Here is a 21,917-nt window from a genome sequence, read left to right on the forward strand (position 1 = left end):
TTTGGACCAAAGTGTCCTAATGAATACATGACACCTCCACTGCATGCATCAAAATATTAAGTAATGGGTATAACTCGGCAACCATAATATTCTCTCTGTCTCTCCGGCACGTCTGTCATTTCATGCAAACGCAATTGGATATGTATTATGCAAATAATAAATTGTCATTGGAACACTGGGGACATAAAATCAGACATTGCACAAAGGTTCGGTGGTGATAAGAAACATTTGGTCTGATGAATCTGATGGAACATTTTACACAAAGGACTTTTTTGCTAATTGAGTCACTGTATGCGAGCAGTGAAAGGCGGCCACAGCAAAACCCCAGATGAATGACTACCAACCTGACTGACATTGAATGACTACCCCGCCCAGTGGTCACATGGGATGGAGACGCTAGGCAACGGAAAGCCAAACAAGTTGACTAAATGGGTATCTAGAGAACTACGGATATTTTTGTTGATTACTGTTTTTTAAAGACACATAGAACATATATAATAAAATAATTAATGAATAAGATTCGTGGTGTAGGATAGCTTAAACGCATTTGTTCACTAAAGATACACCATTGTCCTCCCGCATGCCATTATCTGCGTAATTCGATCCCTGGAGGACTAATGCTAAATGGCTGGCAAAAAGAAAGAAGTCAGTCTACAGGTTAGTGAACGTCGTCCTAGTGGGCCTAGTTTATGGATAGTTTAAGATGCTACATATAAAGTTGCAGTCTCGACTCATTATTTGGCTTTTATGAACAGGTGTCAGTCACAAACGAGGAACAGTGGGGCGAAATGCTCTCCACAAAGGGCCTAACAGGTAAGGTTCTAAAGTGACAGACGTGTATAATGCAATTTAATGAAAATGATTTAATTTAGCCGTAAACTATCATTCATACATTTCCATTGCTCTTTGTGGACAGAGACAGATGTCTAGAATTACATGGTACACCTACGCCATCTAGTGTTCATAGGAAGTACCTCCGATTCCTTGTCTAAATTCTGTCTGACTGATGTGTGATTACGTTGCAGTTGTTGATATCTATCAGCAGTGGTGTGGCCCTTGTCGCGCTGTCGTCAGCCTTTTCAGAAAAATAAAGAATGAACTCGGCGATGATCTTTTACATTTTGCAACAGTAAGTCCAAAATCATTTCTTGTTTAGTTTGTACAAAGTAAAACCCTTAAACTACCAGCATCATAGTTTCGCGATCTATCACCATGATGCCTGGAAGAAGTTTCATAAGCCCCTTGTGTCCTGGTAAAATATATTGTAATATAATGTACAACTTTTAAAGAAAACCATTTGCAGACCTTTGCAGAAAATTCTCAACAACAACACTGTGATGATTGACTGACAGTTGACAGATTATTATTATTATTATTATTATTATTATTATTATTATTATTATTTACTGGCACAGATCCGAATATTTGCCTTGAAGACAGGGAAAATGCTTTCTATGTGTAGATGAAATGTTCTTCTGGAGCCATTGGAGAGACTGTGAGATGTGTTAGATGACCTTAACGTAGGCTCTGCTTTGCAGGCAGAGGCGGACAGTATCGACGCTCTGGAGAGGTACAGGGGCAGATGTGAACCCACGTTCCTCTTCTATGGGGTACTGTAGCCTATATACTTCAGCATCACACCCTCTCTGGCAGTTCCTCTGTGTGTATGCAGGAGTTTGTGTATGTATGTGTGTGTGTGTGCATGCTTGCGTATGTATGTGTGTGAATGTGGTTACAGTATGTGTGTGTGTGTGTGTGTGTGTCCAAAGTAGCGGGCAAATGTGTGAAAACCTGAGGAGCATACACTCCATCTGTGTTTGTGTGAAATCACAAGTTTGAGTGTGTATTTCAGTTAAAGGGATATTCCACCATTTCGGGAATTACACTCATTTTCAACCTCCCCTTGGGTTAAACAATTGATTTTTACCTTTCTCCAGTTCATCCAGCCGTTCTCTGAGTCTGGCGATACCACTTTTAGCTCCAGCCTAGCATAGATAATTGAATTGGATTAGACCATTAGCATCTTGTCTGCTAGCATCACGTTATATATCCCTTTAATATCTATCAAATTGCAGTTGTGTTGTTTTGATTGAGTAAATCAAACAACAACACTCAATTACAGTTGTACTGAAATTACTTGGAAATGAAAATGTAAAAAAATTATTTATGAAAATTCATTAAAATGGAGGATGTAGTGTTTTTGGAACCAAACTCTTCAAATATTAGTGAGCATTATTTATTTATTTATTGATATTTGGCAGCCTTGGGCATGTTCATCAACTAACAATTACAGTAGTGAACTACAATTGGCAGGACTACCAAAAAAATAATCCTGACAGCTGGCAAAACTTAGTGTTCCATCTCAGCTGAAATAGGCAGCCTCAGATAATGTGTGGCACAGATGATTTTATCTATTCCCATGAGTGGTCCACCAGTCTCTTCCACACCTGCTCCATCCCCCTCACCTCCCATCCTCTCAGTGAGGCAACACAACACATCTGCCCCTTATTTCGCTCCCTCCCTTCACCTGTATGTTGTGTGGATATCATATCAGGGTGCAATGCTGGTATTGCTTCCCTTAAAAGAAAAACACCATGTAGGAATGACTCTTTTCATCAAATGTCATCGCACTGGCTACTCATTTAGCACTAAGGGGGTAGGGGGTAGTTGAAACTCTGTCACTAAGGAATTACCAAAGAAGAACCAGTGAAATATGTTAACTTTCTTTTTAAAGTAAAAATCAGATGATTTTTTTTACGTTGTGTTAACTCATGATACTTAGTAGAAATTCCATTACTTATTTTTATAAGTTGAAGGAAGTTAAGGAAGAGAGGGATTCTTGATGATTCTTCCAGTGAGCTTTGGGATTCTTGCAGTGATACAGATCATTAAATATTTAACTAGTTGAGTCAACCGAATTTTACAAGTTTGCAACATGAAATTACAAAATAGTTGAGATAACTGTTTTTTTTTTCTAGTTTACCACGCCTTTCTGATTATTTTGAGTTATATTTACTTAGAAACCTTATTTGGCAGAACAAAAGGAAATTTCTATTTTTACAGTGTGGAGTTATTTACTTAACGTACAGGTTGTGGTGAAACCTGGTATTATTCCCCTTAACCTGTGTGCCATGTTGTCTTGGAGTCACAGTGGAGATCTTCCCTTAACCAGCGTGTTGTGTTGAGAGCTGGTATTGCTTCCTTTAACCTGCGTGTTGTGTTCGTGTCAGGGTGGAGAGCTGGTGGGGGTTCTACGGGGTGCCAACGCGCCCCTCTTGCAGAGGCTGGTGGTGGAGGAGCTGGTCAAGGAGAAGAGGGTTCTGGAGGACGGGGCAGAGCGCAGAGTGGTGAGACGCTCATTCTCAAATACACCCACAAACGTAGACAGTTTTACACATCTAGTATAGTATTGATTATAATATGAATATAAATATAAATATGGTATAAATAGAAATATATTTAGTAACTATAGATATGGTGTGAATACTCCTACATACAGCATACTGTAGATGTGTATAAATGTAGCTATAACGATGGAAGATGAAACACTGTTCAAAGGCCTGGGGTTATAGCACAGCTGGTGTACAGCATAGGCATTCTATGTCCTTTTTTATATTCTTATCGTACAGTACTTCCATCCTCATGTACACTTGGTATTCTGTGTGATTTGCACCTCTATGAATGGCTTGTGTTGCTTCTGTTATGCTGTGGACAAAGTGTTGTTGTCCACCAGAGAGAAATTGAATTACATCTAACTGTGATCTGGCATCGTAGGCACAGTGAGGGTCTCTGTTGCATAGCACAGAAAGGTCTTCAGCAGAGGGAACCTAGTTGGGCTTTGCACAGTGTGTCTATACCTATGTTAGGGGAGAGACAGCAGCTTGGAGAAAGACTATCTGCCTGGCCCAAGTTCTATCGTTATTTTGTAGGCCTAAATGTTTAGGTATCCAACATTATGCAGCATCCAAGACAGAGTCATTCCAACTACATCAAGGCAAAGGGCCTAGGAAGAGTCATGTCAATCTATCATGATGTTTAGGGGCCTTAGGGTCACTATTTGTAGTTCAATCTATCATGATGTTTAGGTGTCTTAGAGTCACTATTTAGTTCAATCTATGATGGTATTTAGGTGCCTTAGGGTCACTATTTAGTTCAATCTATGATGGTATTTAGGTGCCTTAGGGTCACTATTTGTAGTTCAAGAACCCTTACGTGTGAGAATAGCTGCTTTAGGGGTTCTTTGTGCTAGCATAACCCCCCCCCCCCCCCCCCCCAGGGTTCATTAGATTGGTCCATGCTTGAGCTATTTTTGGTGCAGCCACCATGCCTGTACATTCAGATATGAACACAAAGAGAAAATCAGTACAATGCAATTCCATTTTATTTATCACAGAGCTTTTAATAAAGAGCAAAGTGTCATGGGGCACATTACAGAAACCTCAAGCCCCCTGGACCATAAAAAATGACTAATGACTAATTTCATGGAATATGATTCCAACAGTCACCTTGTGCGGTTCCGTCCCTGTCGGTACAATGCAGATGGGGAACATAGTTTGAACATTTAGTTTCCTCATATTGAAATGACTCCACTGAGCAATTTACATGAAACCATGGGTGGCTGTGCCCCAAACGTGCTCTCATTTGATTTCATTTGTCTTGTGACCACTCTACCTTGTGCCTTTGTCGCCCAGGTGAAGGATGAGGGGCTGGTCGATGGGGAGGACGAGGACGAGGAGGAGACCGTTGAGAATGACCACAGTGATGATGATGTTCTAGGTACTCTTAATGGTTATTTTTCAGCCTGAGAACTCAATTTAGTCTCTTTTTACAATATATTACTGTAGGTGTCCCTATAACTGGGTACTCACATTAGTAATAGATAAGTCCATTTTATTCCTATGCTAGTAAGAAGCTTAATACATGCTACTGATTGTAAAAACAGACCTTGACCCCATGCACATCTTACAAACGATTACTTTGTTTATAGAAGCCAATGAAAGTCATTGTTAAGAGGAACATACAGTACGTCTGCAGTCTTTTCTTCCTAGTCGGTGTGCTGTTATAGTCATCAGTCCGGTTTCTCCTTCCTCAGTTCCGCCACACAAATCCTACACAGTAGCGATTATTAAACCAGACGTGGTCGCACATGGCAAAGCCAGCGAGATTATCATGAAGGTAAGAGCAACACCGTCTTTACACACAAACACACGCACACACACACACACACACACACACACGAACACACACACACACACACACGAACACACACACACACACACACACACACACACACACACACACGAACACGCGCATATAACGGGATAGATCAAAAGCTCATGCAGCCCAGCCAGATGTCTGTTTGTGATAGTAATGAAGCGCAAGTCTCCCGCTGTAAGTAAATGATGGCGGTGAAAGCGCACCTGCTGCCCAGCGAGGAGAGATACGAGTGCAGGAGATAGGCAACTCAATTAGGCTCTCTCAGATCCAGGACGCCGGCTTCCAGATCCTGGCCCACGACGAGAGGACCCTGACTGAGGACGAGGCACGTGTCTTCTACCAGCACAAAGAGGACCAGGTACATGTGTGTGTGTGTATGTGTGTGTCTTTTACCAGCGCTAAGAGGACGAGGTACGGAGACAAGGAAAACATTGACGTGTGTGTGTGTGTGTTTGTGTGTGTATGTGTTTGCATAGTGGATGTGTGTGTGTGTGTGTGTGTGTGTGTTTGTATGGGGGTTGTATGCATCTGTGTGTACAGTATGTGTGTTTCTAATAGTATAAATCTGAGTGAAAATATAGTATTCAGCATGTGTCATGCAATTACAAGCCTGTCGAGAAACTGTTTTACAGTAATGCATGTGTGACTAATCACCTGGGCATGGCAATGCTTCCCTTGTGATGGCAAGTGCTGTCATCAGTATGATGAGCAGCAGTGCTGAATTTATGCAGCCAATGCCCTAGTAGTATGTCAGTGACAAGTCATAACAAGACATAGAACATTACATATGTCAACATTTTTTATGTCTTACAGAAATAACAGTTACTGGCATATTACCAGTACTCAGTTGTTTTGAAAAATGGAAAGGCAAAGACTGCTGGATTCCTAGTTGTGCTCATGCACATGCACGACACTCCATCAACTCTCATGCACGACACTCCATCAACTCTCATGCACGACACTCCATCAACTCTCATGCACGACACTCCATCAACTCTCATGCACGACACTCCATCAACTCTGATGCACGACACTCCATCAACTGTCATGCACGACACTCCATCAACTGTCATGCACGACACTCCATCAACTCTGATGCACGACACTCCATCAACTCTGATGCACGACACTCCATCAACTCTGATGCACGACACTCCATCAACTCTCATGCACGACACTCCATCAACTCTCATGCACGACACTCCATCAACTCTGATGCACGACACTCCATCAACTCTGATGCACGACTGCACGACACTCCATCAACTCTGATGCACGACACTCCATCAACTCTCATGCACGACACTCCATCAACTCTCATGCACGACACTCCATCAACTCTCATGCACGACACTCCATCAACTCTCATGCACGACACTCCATCAACTCTGATGCACGACACTCCATCAACTCTTAACTGTCATGCTGTGACATGTCACTGTCATGGAACTGTCACGTCATGTCATGTCATGTAATGTCACTCCGTGTCACACGATCCACACTAAGCTGTTATTATTACCCATAATCCTCTGCGGGGGCGGCTTGTGCAGCCCTACTTCCAGGAGCTGGTGGAGTTCATGGCCAGCGGGCCGTCCCACGTGCTGGTCATCTCGCAGACGGACGCCTCTGCCGACGTCGTCCCGGTCTGGAGGGAGTTCATTGGCCCTGCGGATGTACAGGAGGCCAGGAGGGACAAACCTGACAGGTAGCCAGCCTGCAGCAGAACTCATTTTACAGTGGCCTTCTGAGTAGCCTTTCAGAGGGTGGGTGGGTGAGTGAGTTAGAAAGGCTGACATAGTCAAATACACACCTTCTTCCCTTGCAGTGCGGTGTGTGTGTGTGTGTGTGTGTGTCTGTGTGCGTGTGTGTGGCTTTGTATGTGTGCGTGTGTGTGTGTGTGTGTGTGTACGTGTGTGTGTGTGTGTGTGTGCGCGTGCGTGTGTGTGTGTGCGTGTGTCTGTGTGTCTGTGTGCGTGTGTGTGGCTTTGTATGTGTGCGTGTGTGTGTGTGTGTACGTGTGTGTGTGCGTGTGTGTGCGTGTGTGTGTGTGTTTGTGTGTGTGTGTGCGTGTGTGTGTGTACGTGTGTGTGTGTGTGTGTGTGTGTGTGTGTGTGTGTGTGTGTGTGTTGGCACCGTGTCAGGATATGATGCTGTCTTTAGCATATGGCACTAGAACTGGCATGTCTTCAGTTCCCTCAGAGCAGAGGTACACAAAACACAATACACACAATACACACTTTCACTTTCTCTGTGTTGAAAAGGGCAAAATGTTAATATTTTTAAATCTCCATATTGATGTTCTGGAGAAATACCATTCTCTCTGTGTGTGTGTGTGTGTGCGTGTTCATGTATATATATATATGCTTGTGTGTGTATGTGTATGTGCATGTGTGTGTTTTTTTGTTCCGCTTTCGTAGCATATGTGTGTATGTGTATGTGTGTAAGTGTGTGTTCCTTCTCTCATTGTGTTACTGTGCTGATTATCCATATGAGGTGTATTTCCCCCTGTGTCTGAGGCACCTCATCTAGACTGGTTTGTTAGGAGTACCCAGGCAGCGGGCACAGGACACAGGGCAGTGTCCAGGGACCGACTCCAGTGATCAGGCAGCGGGCACAGGACACAGGGCAGTGCCCAGGGACCGACTCCAGTACCTGATGCCAGGGGCAGCTGGTCAGGGCTGTGGGTCCAGCATGGTCCAGGGCCTAACATGGATGTGCATGTCAGAGTTTGTGTTCGTGCTGATGCACACTGTCCCATGCTCCAGCACATCCTAGCACAGCATCTGTCCCTCTCACAGCAATGTTTGAACCAATAGTGTGTTGTTGCAGGGAGTATAATATTGTATCGTATCGTATCTTATCTTATCTTGACTTGTCGTATCGTGTCATATCGTATCTTATCTTATATTGACTTATCGTATCGTATCGTATTGTATCCTATCGTATAGTATAGTGTAGTATCGTATAGTAAAGTATAGCTAAAACTAGGACTAGGTGCAGACCCAGGCCTCATATAATATTACAGTAGGGACTTTTCACATCGTGCATTACCTTTGATTTTCTCTGTAACAATTGTACCTGCTGCCTCAAAGTCTTTCTGGAGCTTTCTCCGAGTGGTCCTTGGCTCTTGGGCTACTCTTCTGACTATCCCTCTGACTTCCTGGCAGAGGTGGAAAGTAACAAAATACATTTACTCACGTTACTGTATTGAGTAGTTTTTCTGTGTATTTTGTATTTTTTAAGTAGTTTATAAAATCGGTATTTTAAATTTTACTTGATTACATTTTGAGTGAAGTATTGTACTTCGCTACATCAAAAATCCCCTCCGTTACTTGAGTAAAAAAAAAAAGTTAAAGACTACGAAAACAGAAAGGGAGAGAAAAAAAATCGCGCCCTAAACCACTAGCCTAGTGATAAGATAGAGATAGATAGATAGATACTTTATTGATCCCCAGGGGAAATTCATTCAATGATCAGCATGTAGCCTACAACAGGACTGGCGCCATGCAGTCTTTCTGAAAGTGATGGAGATGGAGCTGGATCACGAGATGCATCATTCAGATTAGCCTACATGTGTAGCCTAACGACCTATGAAAGTGTATTTTCCGCTATTTCAATGGGTTGTCTCAGTTCGTTTTAGCACTAATGATTGCGGGGATATTCAAGCAAACACCATGGGATTTCGTGTTTTGACGTTTGTGCTCACCTTTCTTTGGAAAGAAGTTTATTAGCAGTTGTTTCCCCTCATTTTGATGTCTCTTTTTCCTGTTTTGGCCTTAGTTTTTGGTAACCTGACTTGGCTTTCTTGGAGAAAGACATTGCACCAGCAGCACAACAATTAGCGGTCCACTACTAGCGATGCTCAACTAAATAAACAAAAGATAGACTAGGCCTACCTTATGAATCGTGCAGGCGGACTAAACCATTTAGCTCTTTAGCAAGGGAAAGTGAGAGTGACCTTAGACAGTTTTCACTATGTTTTGTATACAAAATCCAGTCAGTCAAACTTTAAATTTCGTCTGACATTCAATTTGACATTTAATTTGGAAGTTAAAATATTCAGGTAAAATAAATATATGATGGAAATAAGTATTGAACACTTTTTTTCCCAGTAATTAGCCTAAACTTCCAGTGAGACTATTCGAAATTTCACCACACATTATATTAACACACATATAAAAAATCCAAACATAAGAGTTATGTGTAATAAAGTGGAATGACACAGTAAAGAAGTATTGAACGTGCCTACTGAAATTTCTTCAATACTTGTGGAAAAGCCTTTGTTTGCTTCAAGACATTTCCTGAATGACAAAATGTATTAGTCGCAGTATCAGGTGTGATTTTGGCCCATTGTTCTAAACAGATTCCAGGGGTCCCTTTTGTGAATCCTGGTCTTTAGTTACTTCCAGAACTGTTTAATTGAATTTAATTGAATTGGCTGCCTTCAAGTCTTTCTGGAGCTTTCTCCGAGTGGTCCTTGGTTCTTGGAATTGACTATCCTTCTGACTCCCTGGTCAGAAATATTGCGAGGAGATCCTGTGCATGGCCGGTTGATGATGCAGTGATGTTCCTGCACTTGCAGATAATGGCTCCCATGCTGCTTACTGGAAGATTCTGAAGTTTTGAAATGCATCTGTAACCAGTTTCATTGATATGTTTTGCAACAATAAGGTTGCAAAAGTCTTGGGAGAGCTTTTTGCTTTTATCCATCATGAAATGTTTCTTGTGACACCTTGGTAATGAAAAACCTTTTTATAGCCCATCAATATGTAGGCTACTAACCAAGCTTGCACAGATACAAAGGATAACTTACTCTCTAACTACTTACGGATTCCAGCTCGTTCCTTCTCTTTCCTTGCCTTAGTGCTTTTTCTTAGCGTGTTCAGTACTTTTTCCCTGTGTTATTCCACTTCATTACACATTACTATACTCTACTTATGGACTTGTTTGGATTTTTTATGTGTGGATTACCTGAGTTATTACTAATGCCTGGTGAAAATGTTGTGCCCCCTGTATTCCACTTTTCAAGGGCCCTCTCCTCCGTTGGGGCCCTATACTTCCCACTTTCCCCCCCAGTCCGACGCCTTTTAATCTGCTGAACCTTCTGCTCGTTTCCAAATATAAAAAAAACTCTCTGCAACTCAACATTGGCCTGCCTGCCTCAGCTGCCTGTGAGGGGCTTTTTAGTTGTGCTGGATTACTGTTCACTGCAAAGCGACCAAGGATGAGTGCAACTAACTTTGAAAATCAACTACTGCTCAAACTTAAAGGAGAACTCCGAGGATTTTTCACATAGATCTCCATTTCTCAACGTCACCGAGTACTGTCGGTATGAACAAAACTGAAACAATCGGTTTTACCTAGCTCGAGTTGCTGCAGCTAAAGCGCTACACACTGGGAGCATGAACATGGCTGCCTTAGCTGCTGGCTGCAGCAACTCGAGCTAGGACCAAAGTCCTTTTAGGCAAGTACCTCCACTCGACGGCCATATTGCAACGCTTTTTGGGCACTTATCGGGCATCTATTACGGCAGAAATGCGCGTGCGTAAGGCTTCACGACACCAATCTTGCTCCAGTGGTGAGATCACAACAGATGATTGGCACGATGTCTTCACAGCACACCACATGATTGGCTCAATGTATTCACAACACACCACATGATTGGCTTAATGTATTCACATGTCGACGTTTTGCCGCGGAAGGGTTGTGATATGTGTAGACAACTGTGGAGGAACTATGGAGGATTTTTTTTAGTGCTGTATCTCATTAGAAAGTCTCTGGTAAAACTGGTTGTTCTGGTACCCCCCCCCCCCCCCCCAAAAAAAAAAAAAGTAACTAAGTAACTTTTACTTTAAGTACATTTTAAATGAACTACTTTTTACTTTTACTTGAGTACATTTTCAGATCGGTATTTTAACTTGTACTTGAGTAATATTTCATCAAAGTATTGTTACTTTTACTTGAGTACAATATTTTCGTACTTTTTCCACCTCTGCTTCCTGGTCAGAAATATTGCAAGGAGATCCTGTGCATGGCCAGTTGATGATACAGTGATGTTCCTTCCACTTGCAGATAATGGCTCCAATACTGCTTGCTAGATGATTCTGAAGTTTTGAAGTGCATCTATAACCAGTTCCATTAATATGTTTTGCAACAATAAGGTTGCAAAGGTCTTGGGAGAGCTCTTTGCTTTTACCCATCATAAAATGTTTCTTGTGTGACACCTTGGTAACAAAAAAACATTTTATAGTCCACCAGTATATACTAACCCAGCTTATATCAATTTGCACAGATAGGAGGGATAAAGTACTTATAGATTCCAGTTTGTTTCTTGCCATTCCGTGCCTTTGTGTACTGCTTTTTTCTTAGCGTGTTCAATACTTGCCATTCCACATTTTTACTCATTACTTTACTTTTAGACATTAATGTTTGGATTTGTATATATGTGTGGATTACATAAGTTAATACTAATGTCCGGTGAAAATTTCATGCGAATAGCCTCACTGGAAGAATACTTACTGAAAAAAATGTTGACGTGTTCAATACTTATTTTCCCCGCTGTAAGTGGCCTGCTGTGCTGAATGGGTCACAACTGAACCCTGTGGTAAGAAATGCATGTACTGTATCTGCTCATAAAAGCAGTCTGAACAAGAGCTGTTTGCTCCAAGTGAAGTCCTAAACGGGAGCTGTTCTAGTGTGCGGGTCTTGTGGCACTATGGATGTTACAGGTTCCTGTGGATTAGTGGGTAGAATGAGATGTCAGCCAGAGTCCTGAGTTTGGCTCCTAGCGAAGCACACGCTGATAATTATATACCTTCCCTGCTCTATAGGTTGCTCATAGTATATGTATAGAATAAGAAAAAGTAAATAACAAGGGAGACTCATCTCTTTCTCTCTCACTCTCTCATAGTGTGTGTGTGTGTGTGTGTGTGTGTGTGTGTGTGTGTGTGTGTGTTGTGTGTGTGTGTGTGCTTGTGTGTGTGTGTGTGTGTGCTTGTGTGTGTATGTGTTTTATTTGCGCTCCTGCTGGAATGTTGGTTGTGTGCTGCAGCACATCTTGGCATGGGGAGGTACACGCGTTCCACACCTCTCCCTCTCCACTCTCCCCTTCCCTCTGCCCTTGCAAGGCCCCGGCAGGGCAGCCATCTGTGCCTCGCCCCACACCCAACGCTCTCTCCCTCTCTCTATCCTTCTCTCTCTCTATCCTTCTATCTCTCTATCCCTCTCTCTCTCACTCTCTGTTTCCCTCTCTCTCTCTTTCTCTCTCTATCCCTCTCTCTATATCCCTCTCTGTTTCCCTCTCTCTCTCTTTCTCTCTCTATCCCTCTCTCTCTTACACACACATATACACACACACACTCTTTCTAAATCTTTCGTTCTCCTTTTTATCTATCTATCTATCTATGGCAGAGAGAGCAGGTGTTTGCACCAAGCCACATGAATCTCCATCCACTTGTAAAAGATCTCCAGAGGAAACTCTGTAGCATTGTCATGTGTAGCAGGAGAATCAATTCATATGTTAATAATATTGTTTCTGTGCTATTGGCTGAATGTGTGTGTGTGTTTGCCTCATATCCCCTCCCTCCCTATCCTGTTATCTTCTTACTCTGCCTTTCTTCTCCTGATACTATCACTCTATAATATCTCTCTCTCTCTCTGTCTATCCTCATTCTTTATGGACTTCTCTCTTTTCTCTGTTTTTCTCTTGCTTCCTATTTTCTCTCCTTCATTATCTCTCCTTCTTTCTTGAACCTCTCACACGCGCTTCTTTTTCTGTCTCTCTATATGTCTCTTTTTCTCTCTCTCTCTCTTTTCCTTCCTCCTCTCTATATCTATCTGCGTCTGCCCTTTCTCTCTGTCTCTCCTTCTCTCTTTCTAACCCTCTCTCTTTCTCCCTCTCTCTCTCTCTATACATATATATATATATATATATATATATATCTCTTTCTCTCCCTTTCTCTCTATTCTCTGCAGTCTGCGTGCCCAGTACGGGACGGAGTCTCTGTTTAACGGTCTCCACGGCAGCGAGGATGGCGAGCGTGCCAGCAGGGAGCTGGCCTTTTTCTTCCCCACCTTCCGCACGTCGCCGCCCGACTCCACCGCCGGCCCGGCGCACCAACAGGAGCGGTTAGCGCGCGGGCCCGCCGCAGCGGAAGGACGACCCGCCGAGAGGACGCTGGCTCTGATCCGGCCGCAGCTTGCCAGGGAACACAGGGGTGCGCTGCCAAAAACGCCACGCGGCGCCGTGCGGCATGTGGCGTGTGGCGCTCAGTTCGCCGTGCCACGCCTCGCTCACTCGCTCAACAAAAACCTGTTTATTCAAGCAGTCCTCAGTGGCTCAGACCGACCCACGCCCTCTCACTACCCCCACGCCCTCTCACTACCCTTAAAGGAGAAGTCTGGCGAATGATCACATAGATCTCCGTTTCTCTCTATTGAAATCTATTGTGGTCAAAATGAATCCAAGACAACTGGTGGGAGACTGCAGCTTTATTCATGATGCTGGGAGCATGTTACCCACATGAAATGTCAAAGTAACAAGCCCACCCATCTGTGGGTGAAGCCAACTTATATCCTTAACACACACCCATGGAAAATCACAAGTTGTCACCCACCAGTGATCACATCTAACCATCTGTTTAGAAACAGAGAAATGTTTACATAAATGTTTATTCTATTCTTAAGAAATGTTTACAACCCCTCATCCTGAGGGTCACCATCAGTTTGATGACACAGGGGTTATCTTAGCACTTCTAAGTGAAAACATTCTTACAGAGGGGTTTCAGATTACACAGGGGTCAGAGTCAGAGGATAGTAACCAGATTTCACTACATACATGTAAGGTATACTAAACATTCAATAAGAGACATAAAAAGTATCCCACACTATTTGAAAAATCACCAGATTTCTCCTTTAACAAGGCCTTCTGCTTTTTAAATCCCCTTGTGAGGCGGGCAGTTAGTGTTTTATGTAATAGGAACTCAGACACCAAACCGATCCCTCAGCAGTGCTGCACAGTTGAGATCAGATCAACTGTCTCAGTTCATATTTATTTTTATTAACAAAAATTCATACCTTTAGTACTTAATATGTTTCATTTAATTTTATCTCATGAATGAACGTGGTGAAGGAATGCTGCCTAGAAAGATATTATAGATAAACAAAGTATATCTAATCTCAATTTACAGTAATAATACAATGTATTTGTGACAAACAGAAACGTCGGTCACAAGTCACACTGTTAATGCTCCTAAATCATTCCCGTCATTCACAGTCACAATATTGGAACGTCACAGACCTTCCCCAGGTGCCTCTGGGGCTCATCCAGCTCCCATCTCGACTGGATGTGTGCATGCTCCTCTTTCACCATTCACTAGGGGCTGTACCTGGCCACTGAGGTCTTACCGTAGCCTACACAGAGGCTGTTAACTGGCCTGCAGGTTCTGAGTCACAAGGATGGGTTTGCATGTGGGAAGTGTCAAACCTGCTTGGCTGATGGTGTGGTCTGTCTGTCTGTCTGTCTCCGCAGACGAGCTCTTGTCCTGCATCCATGAGGCCGGCTTCACTGTGGCCCTGCAGAAGGAGCTGACCCTGAGCGAGGAGCAGGTGAGGGAGTTCTACAGCGCACACCTGGAGCAGGACTACTTCCCAGCGCTGCTGCAGAGCATGACCAGGTACTGCACTCACAGCACCCACAGGAGAGGAGAGGAGGAGGATGAGGAGGAGGAGGAGGAGCGTCCCATAGAACACCCAGTGGAGAGGAGAGGAGGAGGAGTGTTCTAAAGAACACACATGCAGAACTTGCCAAGAGAGCAACATTCTAGAATACTCTGAAGGAAGGTCATTTAATTTGGCCTGTGTGACATGTTGTGCCTATCTCTCCTCAGTGGTCCAGTGCTGGCTCTGGCCTTGGCTCAGAGGGACGCCGTGCAGCGCTGGAGAAGCATGCTGGGGCCCACTGACATCAGCCTGGCCCTGGAGGAGCAACCCGCCTGGTACTGCCACGCCTCAACCAACACACACACAGATACCAACACACTCACGCCTCAACCAACACACACACACAGATACCAATACACTTACGGCTCAACTCATACACACACACAGATACCAACACACTCACGCCTCAACCAGTAGACACACAGATACCAACACACTCATGCCTCAACCAATGCACACAGATATCAACACACTCATGCCAACACCAACACCAACACACTGCACTGAAGAGAGAATTCTACTACTACTACTATTATTTTACTGTTGTTGTACTGGTACCACTCATTTACTGATATTCCTGATCACCTTCCTGTTCTCTCTCACTGTTCTCTGTTCTGCGTTGGTCAGCCTGAGGGCCCGGTTCTCGGCGGAGGGTGAACTCGTGAACCAGATCCACGGCAGCGGGAGCTCGGAGGAGGCCGAGCGGGAGATCCGCTTCTTCTTCCCGCGTTTGGAGGATACGTTAGCCGTTATCAAGCCCAACGGCATGGAGCAGCACCGAGGTGTGCCACGTGTTTCCTAACGCACAGAGGAAGTAGTGGCAGCGCCACGACCGCACTGATTCCCCATAGACTCCATTCACTGCTCGTGCTAGATAAATAAATGCCTAAAAACACACAGAGATTATCTTTGTAGTGGGGAAAACAAAACAGTCTCTGAGAAGTGAGCGAAATAAACAGAACTTGCAAGATAGGTTTTATTTGTTTTTGCCCTCCCAAAAAGATAACAGTTTGCAGTTTGTCAGCACCTGTGTACACCTATGCTTTTAAAGCATCCAGATCTCCCAGAAACGGAGTGCATTGCCGCTAGATCCTGGGTAACTTATTGGGCAATTCCACGGAAAATTGACTTTTTGTCACATCCATAACGCCAGTGAAATGCCTTGGCATTTGTATGATGTGAATGATAACATTAATTTTTTGTGCATTTTTTCTCATTTACATTCTTCAGCCAAAAATAGCAAATGCTCAAATTTCATGTAATCATTCACAACATACCATACCATCACATTTTATTGGCGTTATGGATGTTACAAAAAATGTAATTTTCCTTGGAATTGCCCTATTAAAAAGATAACAGCAGCCAGTACAGCCATGTACAAATCTCCCAGAAACGGAGTGCATTGCAGACTAAATCCTGGGTAACTTATTACTGTAAACTTCGGTTCTCTTTTTCACCCTCCACCTCCTTTCCTCTACCTCTTTCCTCCCCCTCCTCCTCCTCCTCCTCCTCCTCCTCCTCATCCTTCCAGAGGAGATTCTTCAGGAGATCCGGGCCGGGGGGTTCTCCATCATGCAGCAGAAGGAAGCGGTTCTGTCTCGAGAACTGGCGGAAGAGTTCTACAGGGAGCACCGGGACAAGCCGTTCTTCAGCCAGCTGGTGGACTTCATGTGTCGGTGAGGGGCAGAACCCAAGGCCGAGGGGTTTGATCCAGATCATTGTAGCGTGTCTGGGTAGAGTAGAGCAGTTAACTACGGGGCAGAGAGAGAGGTTATTTTGGGATTGCGCTCAAAGAGGAGCTATGACAGGTTTGAATCAGAGTCCTTTTGAAATGGCTGTTGAAGGTGAGATCTACGATCCTGGTGATAGGTATTTATTTACATGTAGTCTGAACAGCCAATCAGATGCATCCCTCCTTGCAGGTCACATGTTCCTAAGCAAAACAACAAACAATAGCTCCTTTTGCATACACTTTCCACAGAGCTACTATACTATAAAAGAGTCTGGTCTGTTCTTCTGGTATGACAATGAATGACACAGTTTGACAACAAACTGCAGTCCAAACTGTACTGTGAAAGTGTACAGTAAATATGAATCCTGTCTGATCACCACATACAGTACTGTGTAACTTTTTATTGTTGAAATTAATATAGACCAAACAGAAAATCTGCATTCTTGTGCATTTTCATTAGGAAAATGCTCCTAAATCATTCCCGTCATTCACAGTCACAATATTGGAACGCTTGCAGAGTAAGCTGTTGACAACATGGCTCAGCATTTTGACAACTTTGTCCCTAACAGTGACACAGGCACTTTTCATACTGATGGCACTGACGTGTTGATTGGCATTTAAGCAATTTGAGCATTTTGAGCAAGTTACGTTCTTTTGCAGATAATCCACTGTGTCTACTTGCGTCGAGAAATGCATGTACCGGTACTGTTATGCAAACGTAAATGATAATTCGAGAAATGCACCAAAGCAACTGAGAAAGAACAGTAAGTGATAAAAGCACTACAGTCAGGTTCTGTCCACTTATCCATGGGCTGTAAGTTGGTCTGTCCCAGCTCTGCCTTAGTGTTGGGTGGCACGTACCCACCTACAGACTGCAGGGTTTGTGCTGATTGGAGGACAGTCTGCAGGGTGTGCGCTGATTGGAGGACAGACTGCAGGGTGTGTGCTGATTGGAGGACACAGTGGGCTGATGCCAGATCAGTCCCAGAGCTGTGCCGTATCCGGCAGCTGATGGGTGTATTTATATCCGCTGGGTCCATCTGCAGTCCTCCTCCTCCTCCTCCTCACAGTGCAGATCCTCCTCCTCCTCTCGGATGTGTCCTTCCTCCTCATCCTCCTCCTCATCATTACCATCATCCTCCTCCTCCTCCTCCTCCTCCTCCATTTGCTCCCGGGCCAACTGATGTTATGTAAGCGTGTTGGCCCCCATTCTGAGTGCTAGAGCGACTGGGGCGGGAGCTCTTATGCCACCGTGCCCGCTCCATTTCTCCCCCCCCCCCCCCCCCCCCCCACACACACACACACACTCCATGGTCATTTCATCGCCCCAGTAGTGAGTTCCCGCTCACTGAAGGCTGTCTGAGACTGCACGGGCTCCCTTCACATTAACACAGGACTCACGCTCAGAGCTCACGCAAGGCTAGGAGGGACATGGAGATAATTGTTCTCTTGTGCTGGACATGGACTCACATGTCCTCCTAGCCAGCTAATGTCAACACTGAGGCACTCCTGTGGCACAGCCCACTGCATTCAGTCCCTCACTCTCCTGATACTGGCACTGTCGGATCGACCTCCTGTGTTTGTTTGTAAGCTCAATGCAGCCATTGGAATCTTTTGGCCACACAGGATGTAGTATCAATAGAGTAGAATAGAACAGAATAAAATCAAACAGAATGGAATAGAATAGAACAGAATAAAATCAAACAGAATGGAACAGAACAGAGTAGAACAGAGTGGAATAGAATAGAACAGAATGAAATCAAACAGAATGGAATAGAATAGAATAGAACAGAATGAAATCAAACAGAATGGAACAGAACAGAATAGAATAGAATAGAACAAAATGGAAGAGACACTTTGGTAAATATGTAGGCAGACTCTTGAGACTTGTCTCCCATGTGTGTGTTGTGTTCCTCAGGGGCCCCTGTCTGATGCTGGTGCTGACCAAAGAGAACGCCGTGGAGGAGTGGAGGGCCATGATGGGCCCCACTGACCCCAGTGAGGCTCGCCAGGCCGCCCCCGACTCCCTGAGAGCCCGCTTCGCCCGGGACGTCCTGGAAAACTCCGTCCATGGCTCGTCCAACGCGCAGCATGCGCGACAGAAGATCGACTTCATCTTCGGGGAGATTGGCGAAGAGAATGAGGGCAGTGTTGAGAGAGAGATGGGATCCCTTCCTCGTGGAGAAGGTGCTTTAAAAATACCCCTGGGCTCATACTAGTTATTGATATGAATGCTATACTGTGTATCGGTTTCTTTATACATTTAACTTCATTTCTATTTAAATTCACTTAATTAAGTAATACATTGAATTTGTAAATAATACTACTGTGAGCAACTTCATTTCCATGTTGTGTATGCTAACCCTGGTCCCAGGTCTAACCCTAGAGGTTTAATGTACACAACAGACTACCCAAAGGGGACCTACAAAATGAAAAGTGGAAGATGTGTTTTCTCATGCAGTGAGCATGTAGATGACATGACATCCCATCTCTATATATCTCCCTCTCTCTTTCTCTCTCTCTCTCTATATATATATATATACTGTATATCTATTCTCTCTCTCTCTGTCATTCTATTAGGGCTGTCAAAATAACTGATTAATTTTGATGAATTAATTTGAGAAAAAATAACTGATTAAAGAAAATAGCGCAGATTAATCGATTCCGTATGACCTTTGACCCCGAGCCGTTCTAGTTAGTAGCCATTACTGTAAAATGCAGGAGAGTGAAGAAAATGTGCTGCCTAGATCATTGATTGGAACATTTACTTTTAAAAAACGGCCTGATGGTGTTGACAAAAATAAAGTGTAGATTAAAATAAAGTCCTCTGCAATGTCTGCAGCAAGGAATTTGCATATCACCGCAGTGTGTCAATTCTAATGTCGCACATCAATGGAAAGAAATAGTGTTGACATTGAGGGGAGTGTTCTTTTGAATTTATTTCCTCAGCATATTAGGTCATATCATAGATTATTATGGCCATTATTTGAACAGTGAAAATAATAATAAAAGAGTTTTTGAACTTTAATGTCACTAATGCTGATTATTCAATGATTCATTTGAATTTAAATATTTAAAATACTTTCTCAGCAAAAATTATATATGCGATTAATTTAGATTAATTAATCACAGAGTATGTAATTAATTCGATTACATTTTTTAATCGTTTCACAGCCCTACTTTCTATATATACTATATCTATTCAAGTCTCCCATTCATTTTCATGTACTCTTTGTGGCCTTTGTCAATTTAGTGGTTAAGTGTGTCAGTGGCGGGCTCTCTCTGGGTTGGGGGGGGGGGGGGGGGGGGGGGGGGTCAGTGTGTCTTTAATGAGTGTGTGTGTGTGTGTGTTGGGGGGGGGTGGTACTATGTCTCTAGTGTGTGTGTGTGTGTGTGTGTGTGTTCTGTGTCTCTAGTGAGTGTGAGAGGGCCTCTCTATCCAGCAGCTCGGGCCAGTCGAGCGGAACTCTGAGCCTCAGTAGGCTGGGCTCCACGGCAGCTCACGCCGGCACAGAGAGAGAGAGTGAGAGAGAGAGAGAGGCTTGCTCAGATGTTAACCTACATTCTCCAAAACTCGCATTGTGAAACGAAATACAAACATCTTGACTTAGTGAGGGGCGATGATGTTATACTATATGATGTTTTTCCATTGGTGTAGTTTATTTATGTTTATTTGATGCTGTTTGTTTATGTAGCAGTAGAAGCTTTATCCATAGTCATTTACAACTGTAGGTCCAGGTTATGGGCCATGAGCTTCATTAAGACAGGAAAGCACTGCTGGAGGCTAGGGAAACCATGAGTAGAAAATCATTAATCTATTAATTTCCTCCCCAATCTTCCTCTCAGAAGGCCTGGAGAGTTCCGAGGACTTGAGGCAGCTGGAAGAATCGATATCTCCCTCAACTGATGCTAATGAGCAGCTGATGGCCCTTATGAGTCCGGGTAAAAGAAAAGCTATCAGCTGTACCGAACCGCACACTCATACAGTAGTTTTTTTGCTCTTGGACAATCTATACCATCTATAAAAAAATGGTCAAAAACTGGTAGTTTGAAGTTATTTCACTGCTTTCATTGATGCATTACTTCTAGTGATATTTTACAATGATCTAGTTAACTGGTTTATTGCTATGACTTGTTAGTACTGGTTTACCACATTGCCAGCTCCACCTTGAGCTTATTTGTCTTTCACAGAGGACGATTCTCCAATAGAGTTGAATGAGGCACTCTCAGCGCATGGTCCCCGGACTCCTGACGTTGCCATACCAACATCAGAGCTGATGGGGGAAGTGGAAGCACGCAGTGCTGTCAGTAACCGTCCGCAGTCTGGTCAGTGCCTTTTGTCCAATCAGAAATGAATACATAATTTGTCCGGTCCTAACTGTTGTATAAAGAATAACATACACGGAATGCTATCGATACAAGACTAGAACCAATTGTTTAGAAGCGTTAAGATGTAATCTGTAGATTTTGTGGACATAACGGTTTATGAAATAAGCAATCCATTTTGTTCTGTGAATTCTACAAACTTATGTAGACATACAGTACATGCAAAAAATCACTGCTTTAGTGCCATTCACTAAGAATGTGTTCTATAGTCAACATTTTTTCCCCCTTTTTTAAAGTCATACTGACAGCTGTGCCTCTGAAATGTATCTGTGAATGGCAGGTGACCCGATGACCTCTGAGGAGCTGAGATGTTTGGGCGACAGCTCCCAGGACTGAGGTCAAAGGTCAGGCCAGAGGAAACAGGATTGTGGCATCTCCTTCATCAGGGAGATCTGACCCCATTATAACTCCTGACGTGACCGCTCACTGGACAACAGATGATCTGCCCCTTAAGCCCTTGTCAAATGAGTCATGAGTCAAATGATATGCAGGGGGTACACTGTAGTACTGTGATGGGCTTGAGTCGGAGAAGATTAAAAATCCTCCTGCCTTTACTCTGTCTGGGAAGCCATTGGTTAATCAGAAAAATAGAGACGGTGTTAGACATGAAAGACTGAATTATGAATGATTTAGGTAAAGCTGGTTTGTGTTTAATCCCATCATAGGGGATGAAGCAGTATTTATTGTTTTTGTCAGGTATAATAAAACCTGCTATTTCTGTCTGGCTTTGTTTAAGTAACAATAAAGAGTGGCAGGACATACAGTTTGAAAATAAAGGCTATAGGTTGATTTTCAACTATGAATGTGGCACATTTTCAATGTTATACACCTGCCATTGACAATATAAAGACATCATTAACAC

At 43.5% G+C, this 21,917-nt stretch overlaps 2 protein-coding genes across 3 annotated transcripts in view; one reads left to right on the forward strand and one right to left on the reverse strand.

Annotated features, from left to right (window-relative positions):
* Positions 1–433: 433 nt before the first annotated feature.
* On the forward strand, positions 434–21,873 carry nme9 (NME/NM23 family member 9). Of its 2 annotated transcripts, none has more exons than XM_042070086.1 (18): positions 434–657; positions 756–813; positions 1,026–1,129; positions 1,539–1,610; positions 3,231–3,347; positions 4,692–4,776; positions 5,093–5,175; positions 5,483–5,575; positions 6,768–6,922; positions 13,192–13,433; positions 14,747–14,891; positions 15,105–15,212; positions 15,565–15,719; positions 16,469–16,613; positions 18,588–18,856; positions 20,516–20,611; positions 20,861–20,995; positions 21,336–21,873. In XM_042070086.1, exons 1-18 carry the CDS (start codon positions 625–627, stop codon positions 21,389–21,391), a joined length of 2,151 nt encoding a protein of 716 aa, XP_041926020.1. In that variant the 5' UTR covers positions 434–624; the 3' UTR covers positions 21,392–21,873. The 2 variants fall into 2 exon arrangements, with proteins under 2 accessions (XP_041926020.1, XP_041926021.1); XM_042070087.1 differs by having other exon boundaries at positions 20,519–20,611.
* Positions 10,027–21,917, reverse strand: part of smarcal1 (SWI/SNF related, matrix associated, actin dependent regulator of chromatin, subfamily a-like 1) — a 37,914-nt gene continuing 26,023 nt past the window's right edge. Inside the window, exon 18 of the transcript XR_006024884.1 lies at positions 10,027–10,037. The gene's annotated coding sequence lies outside the window, so the exon portion shown is untranslated. The remainder of the gene's footprint in view (positions 10,038–21,917) is intronic.

This window comes from Alosa sapidissima, chromosome 2 (assembly GCF_018492685.1).
Source record: "Alosa sapidissima isolate fAloSap1 chromosome 2, fAloSap1.pri, whole genome shotgun sequence".
NCBI lineage: Eukaryota > Metazoa > Chordata > Actinopteri > Clupeiformes > Clupeidae > Alosa > Alosa sapidissima.

Bases quoted from the DNA above. Each gene is read 5' to 3' on its own strand.
- nme9 (XM_042070086.1), top strand. From the start codon at position 625: ATGGCTGGCAAAAAGAAAGAAGTCAGTCTACAG. The intron at 5,176-5,482 runs GTAAGAGCAACA...AGGCTCTCTCAG, and splicing joins CCAGCGAGATTATCATGAAG to ATCCAGGACGCCGGCTTCCA. The intron at 15,720-16,468 runs GTGTGCCACGTG...TCATCCTTCCAG, and splicing joins CGGCATGGAGCAGCACCGAG to AGGAGATTCTTCAGGAGATC.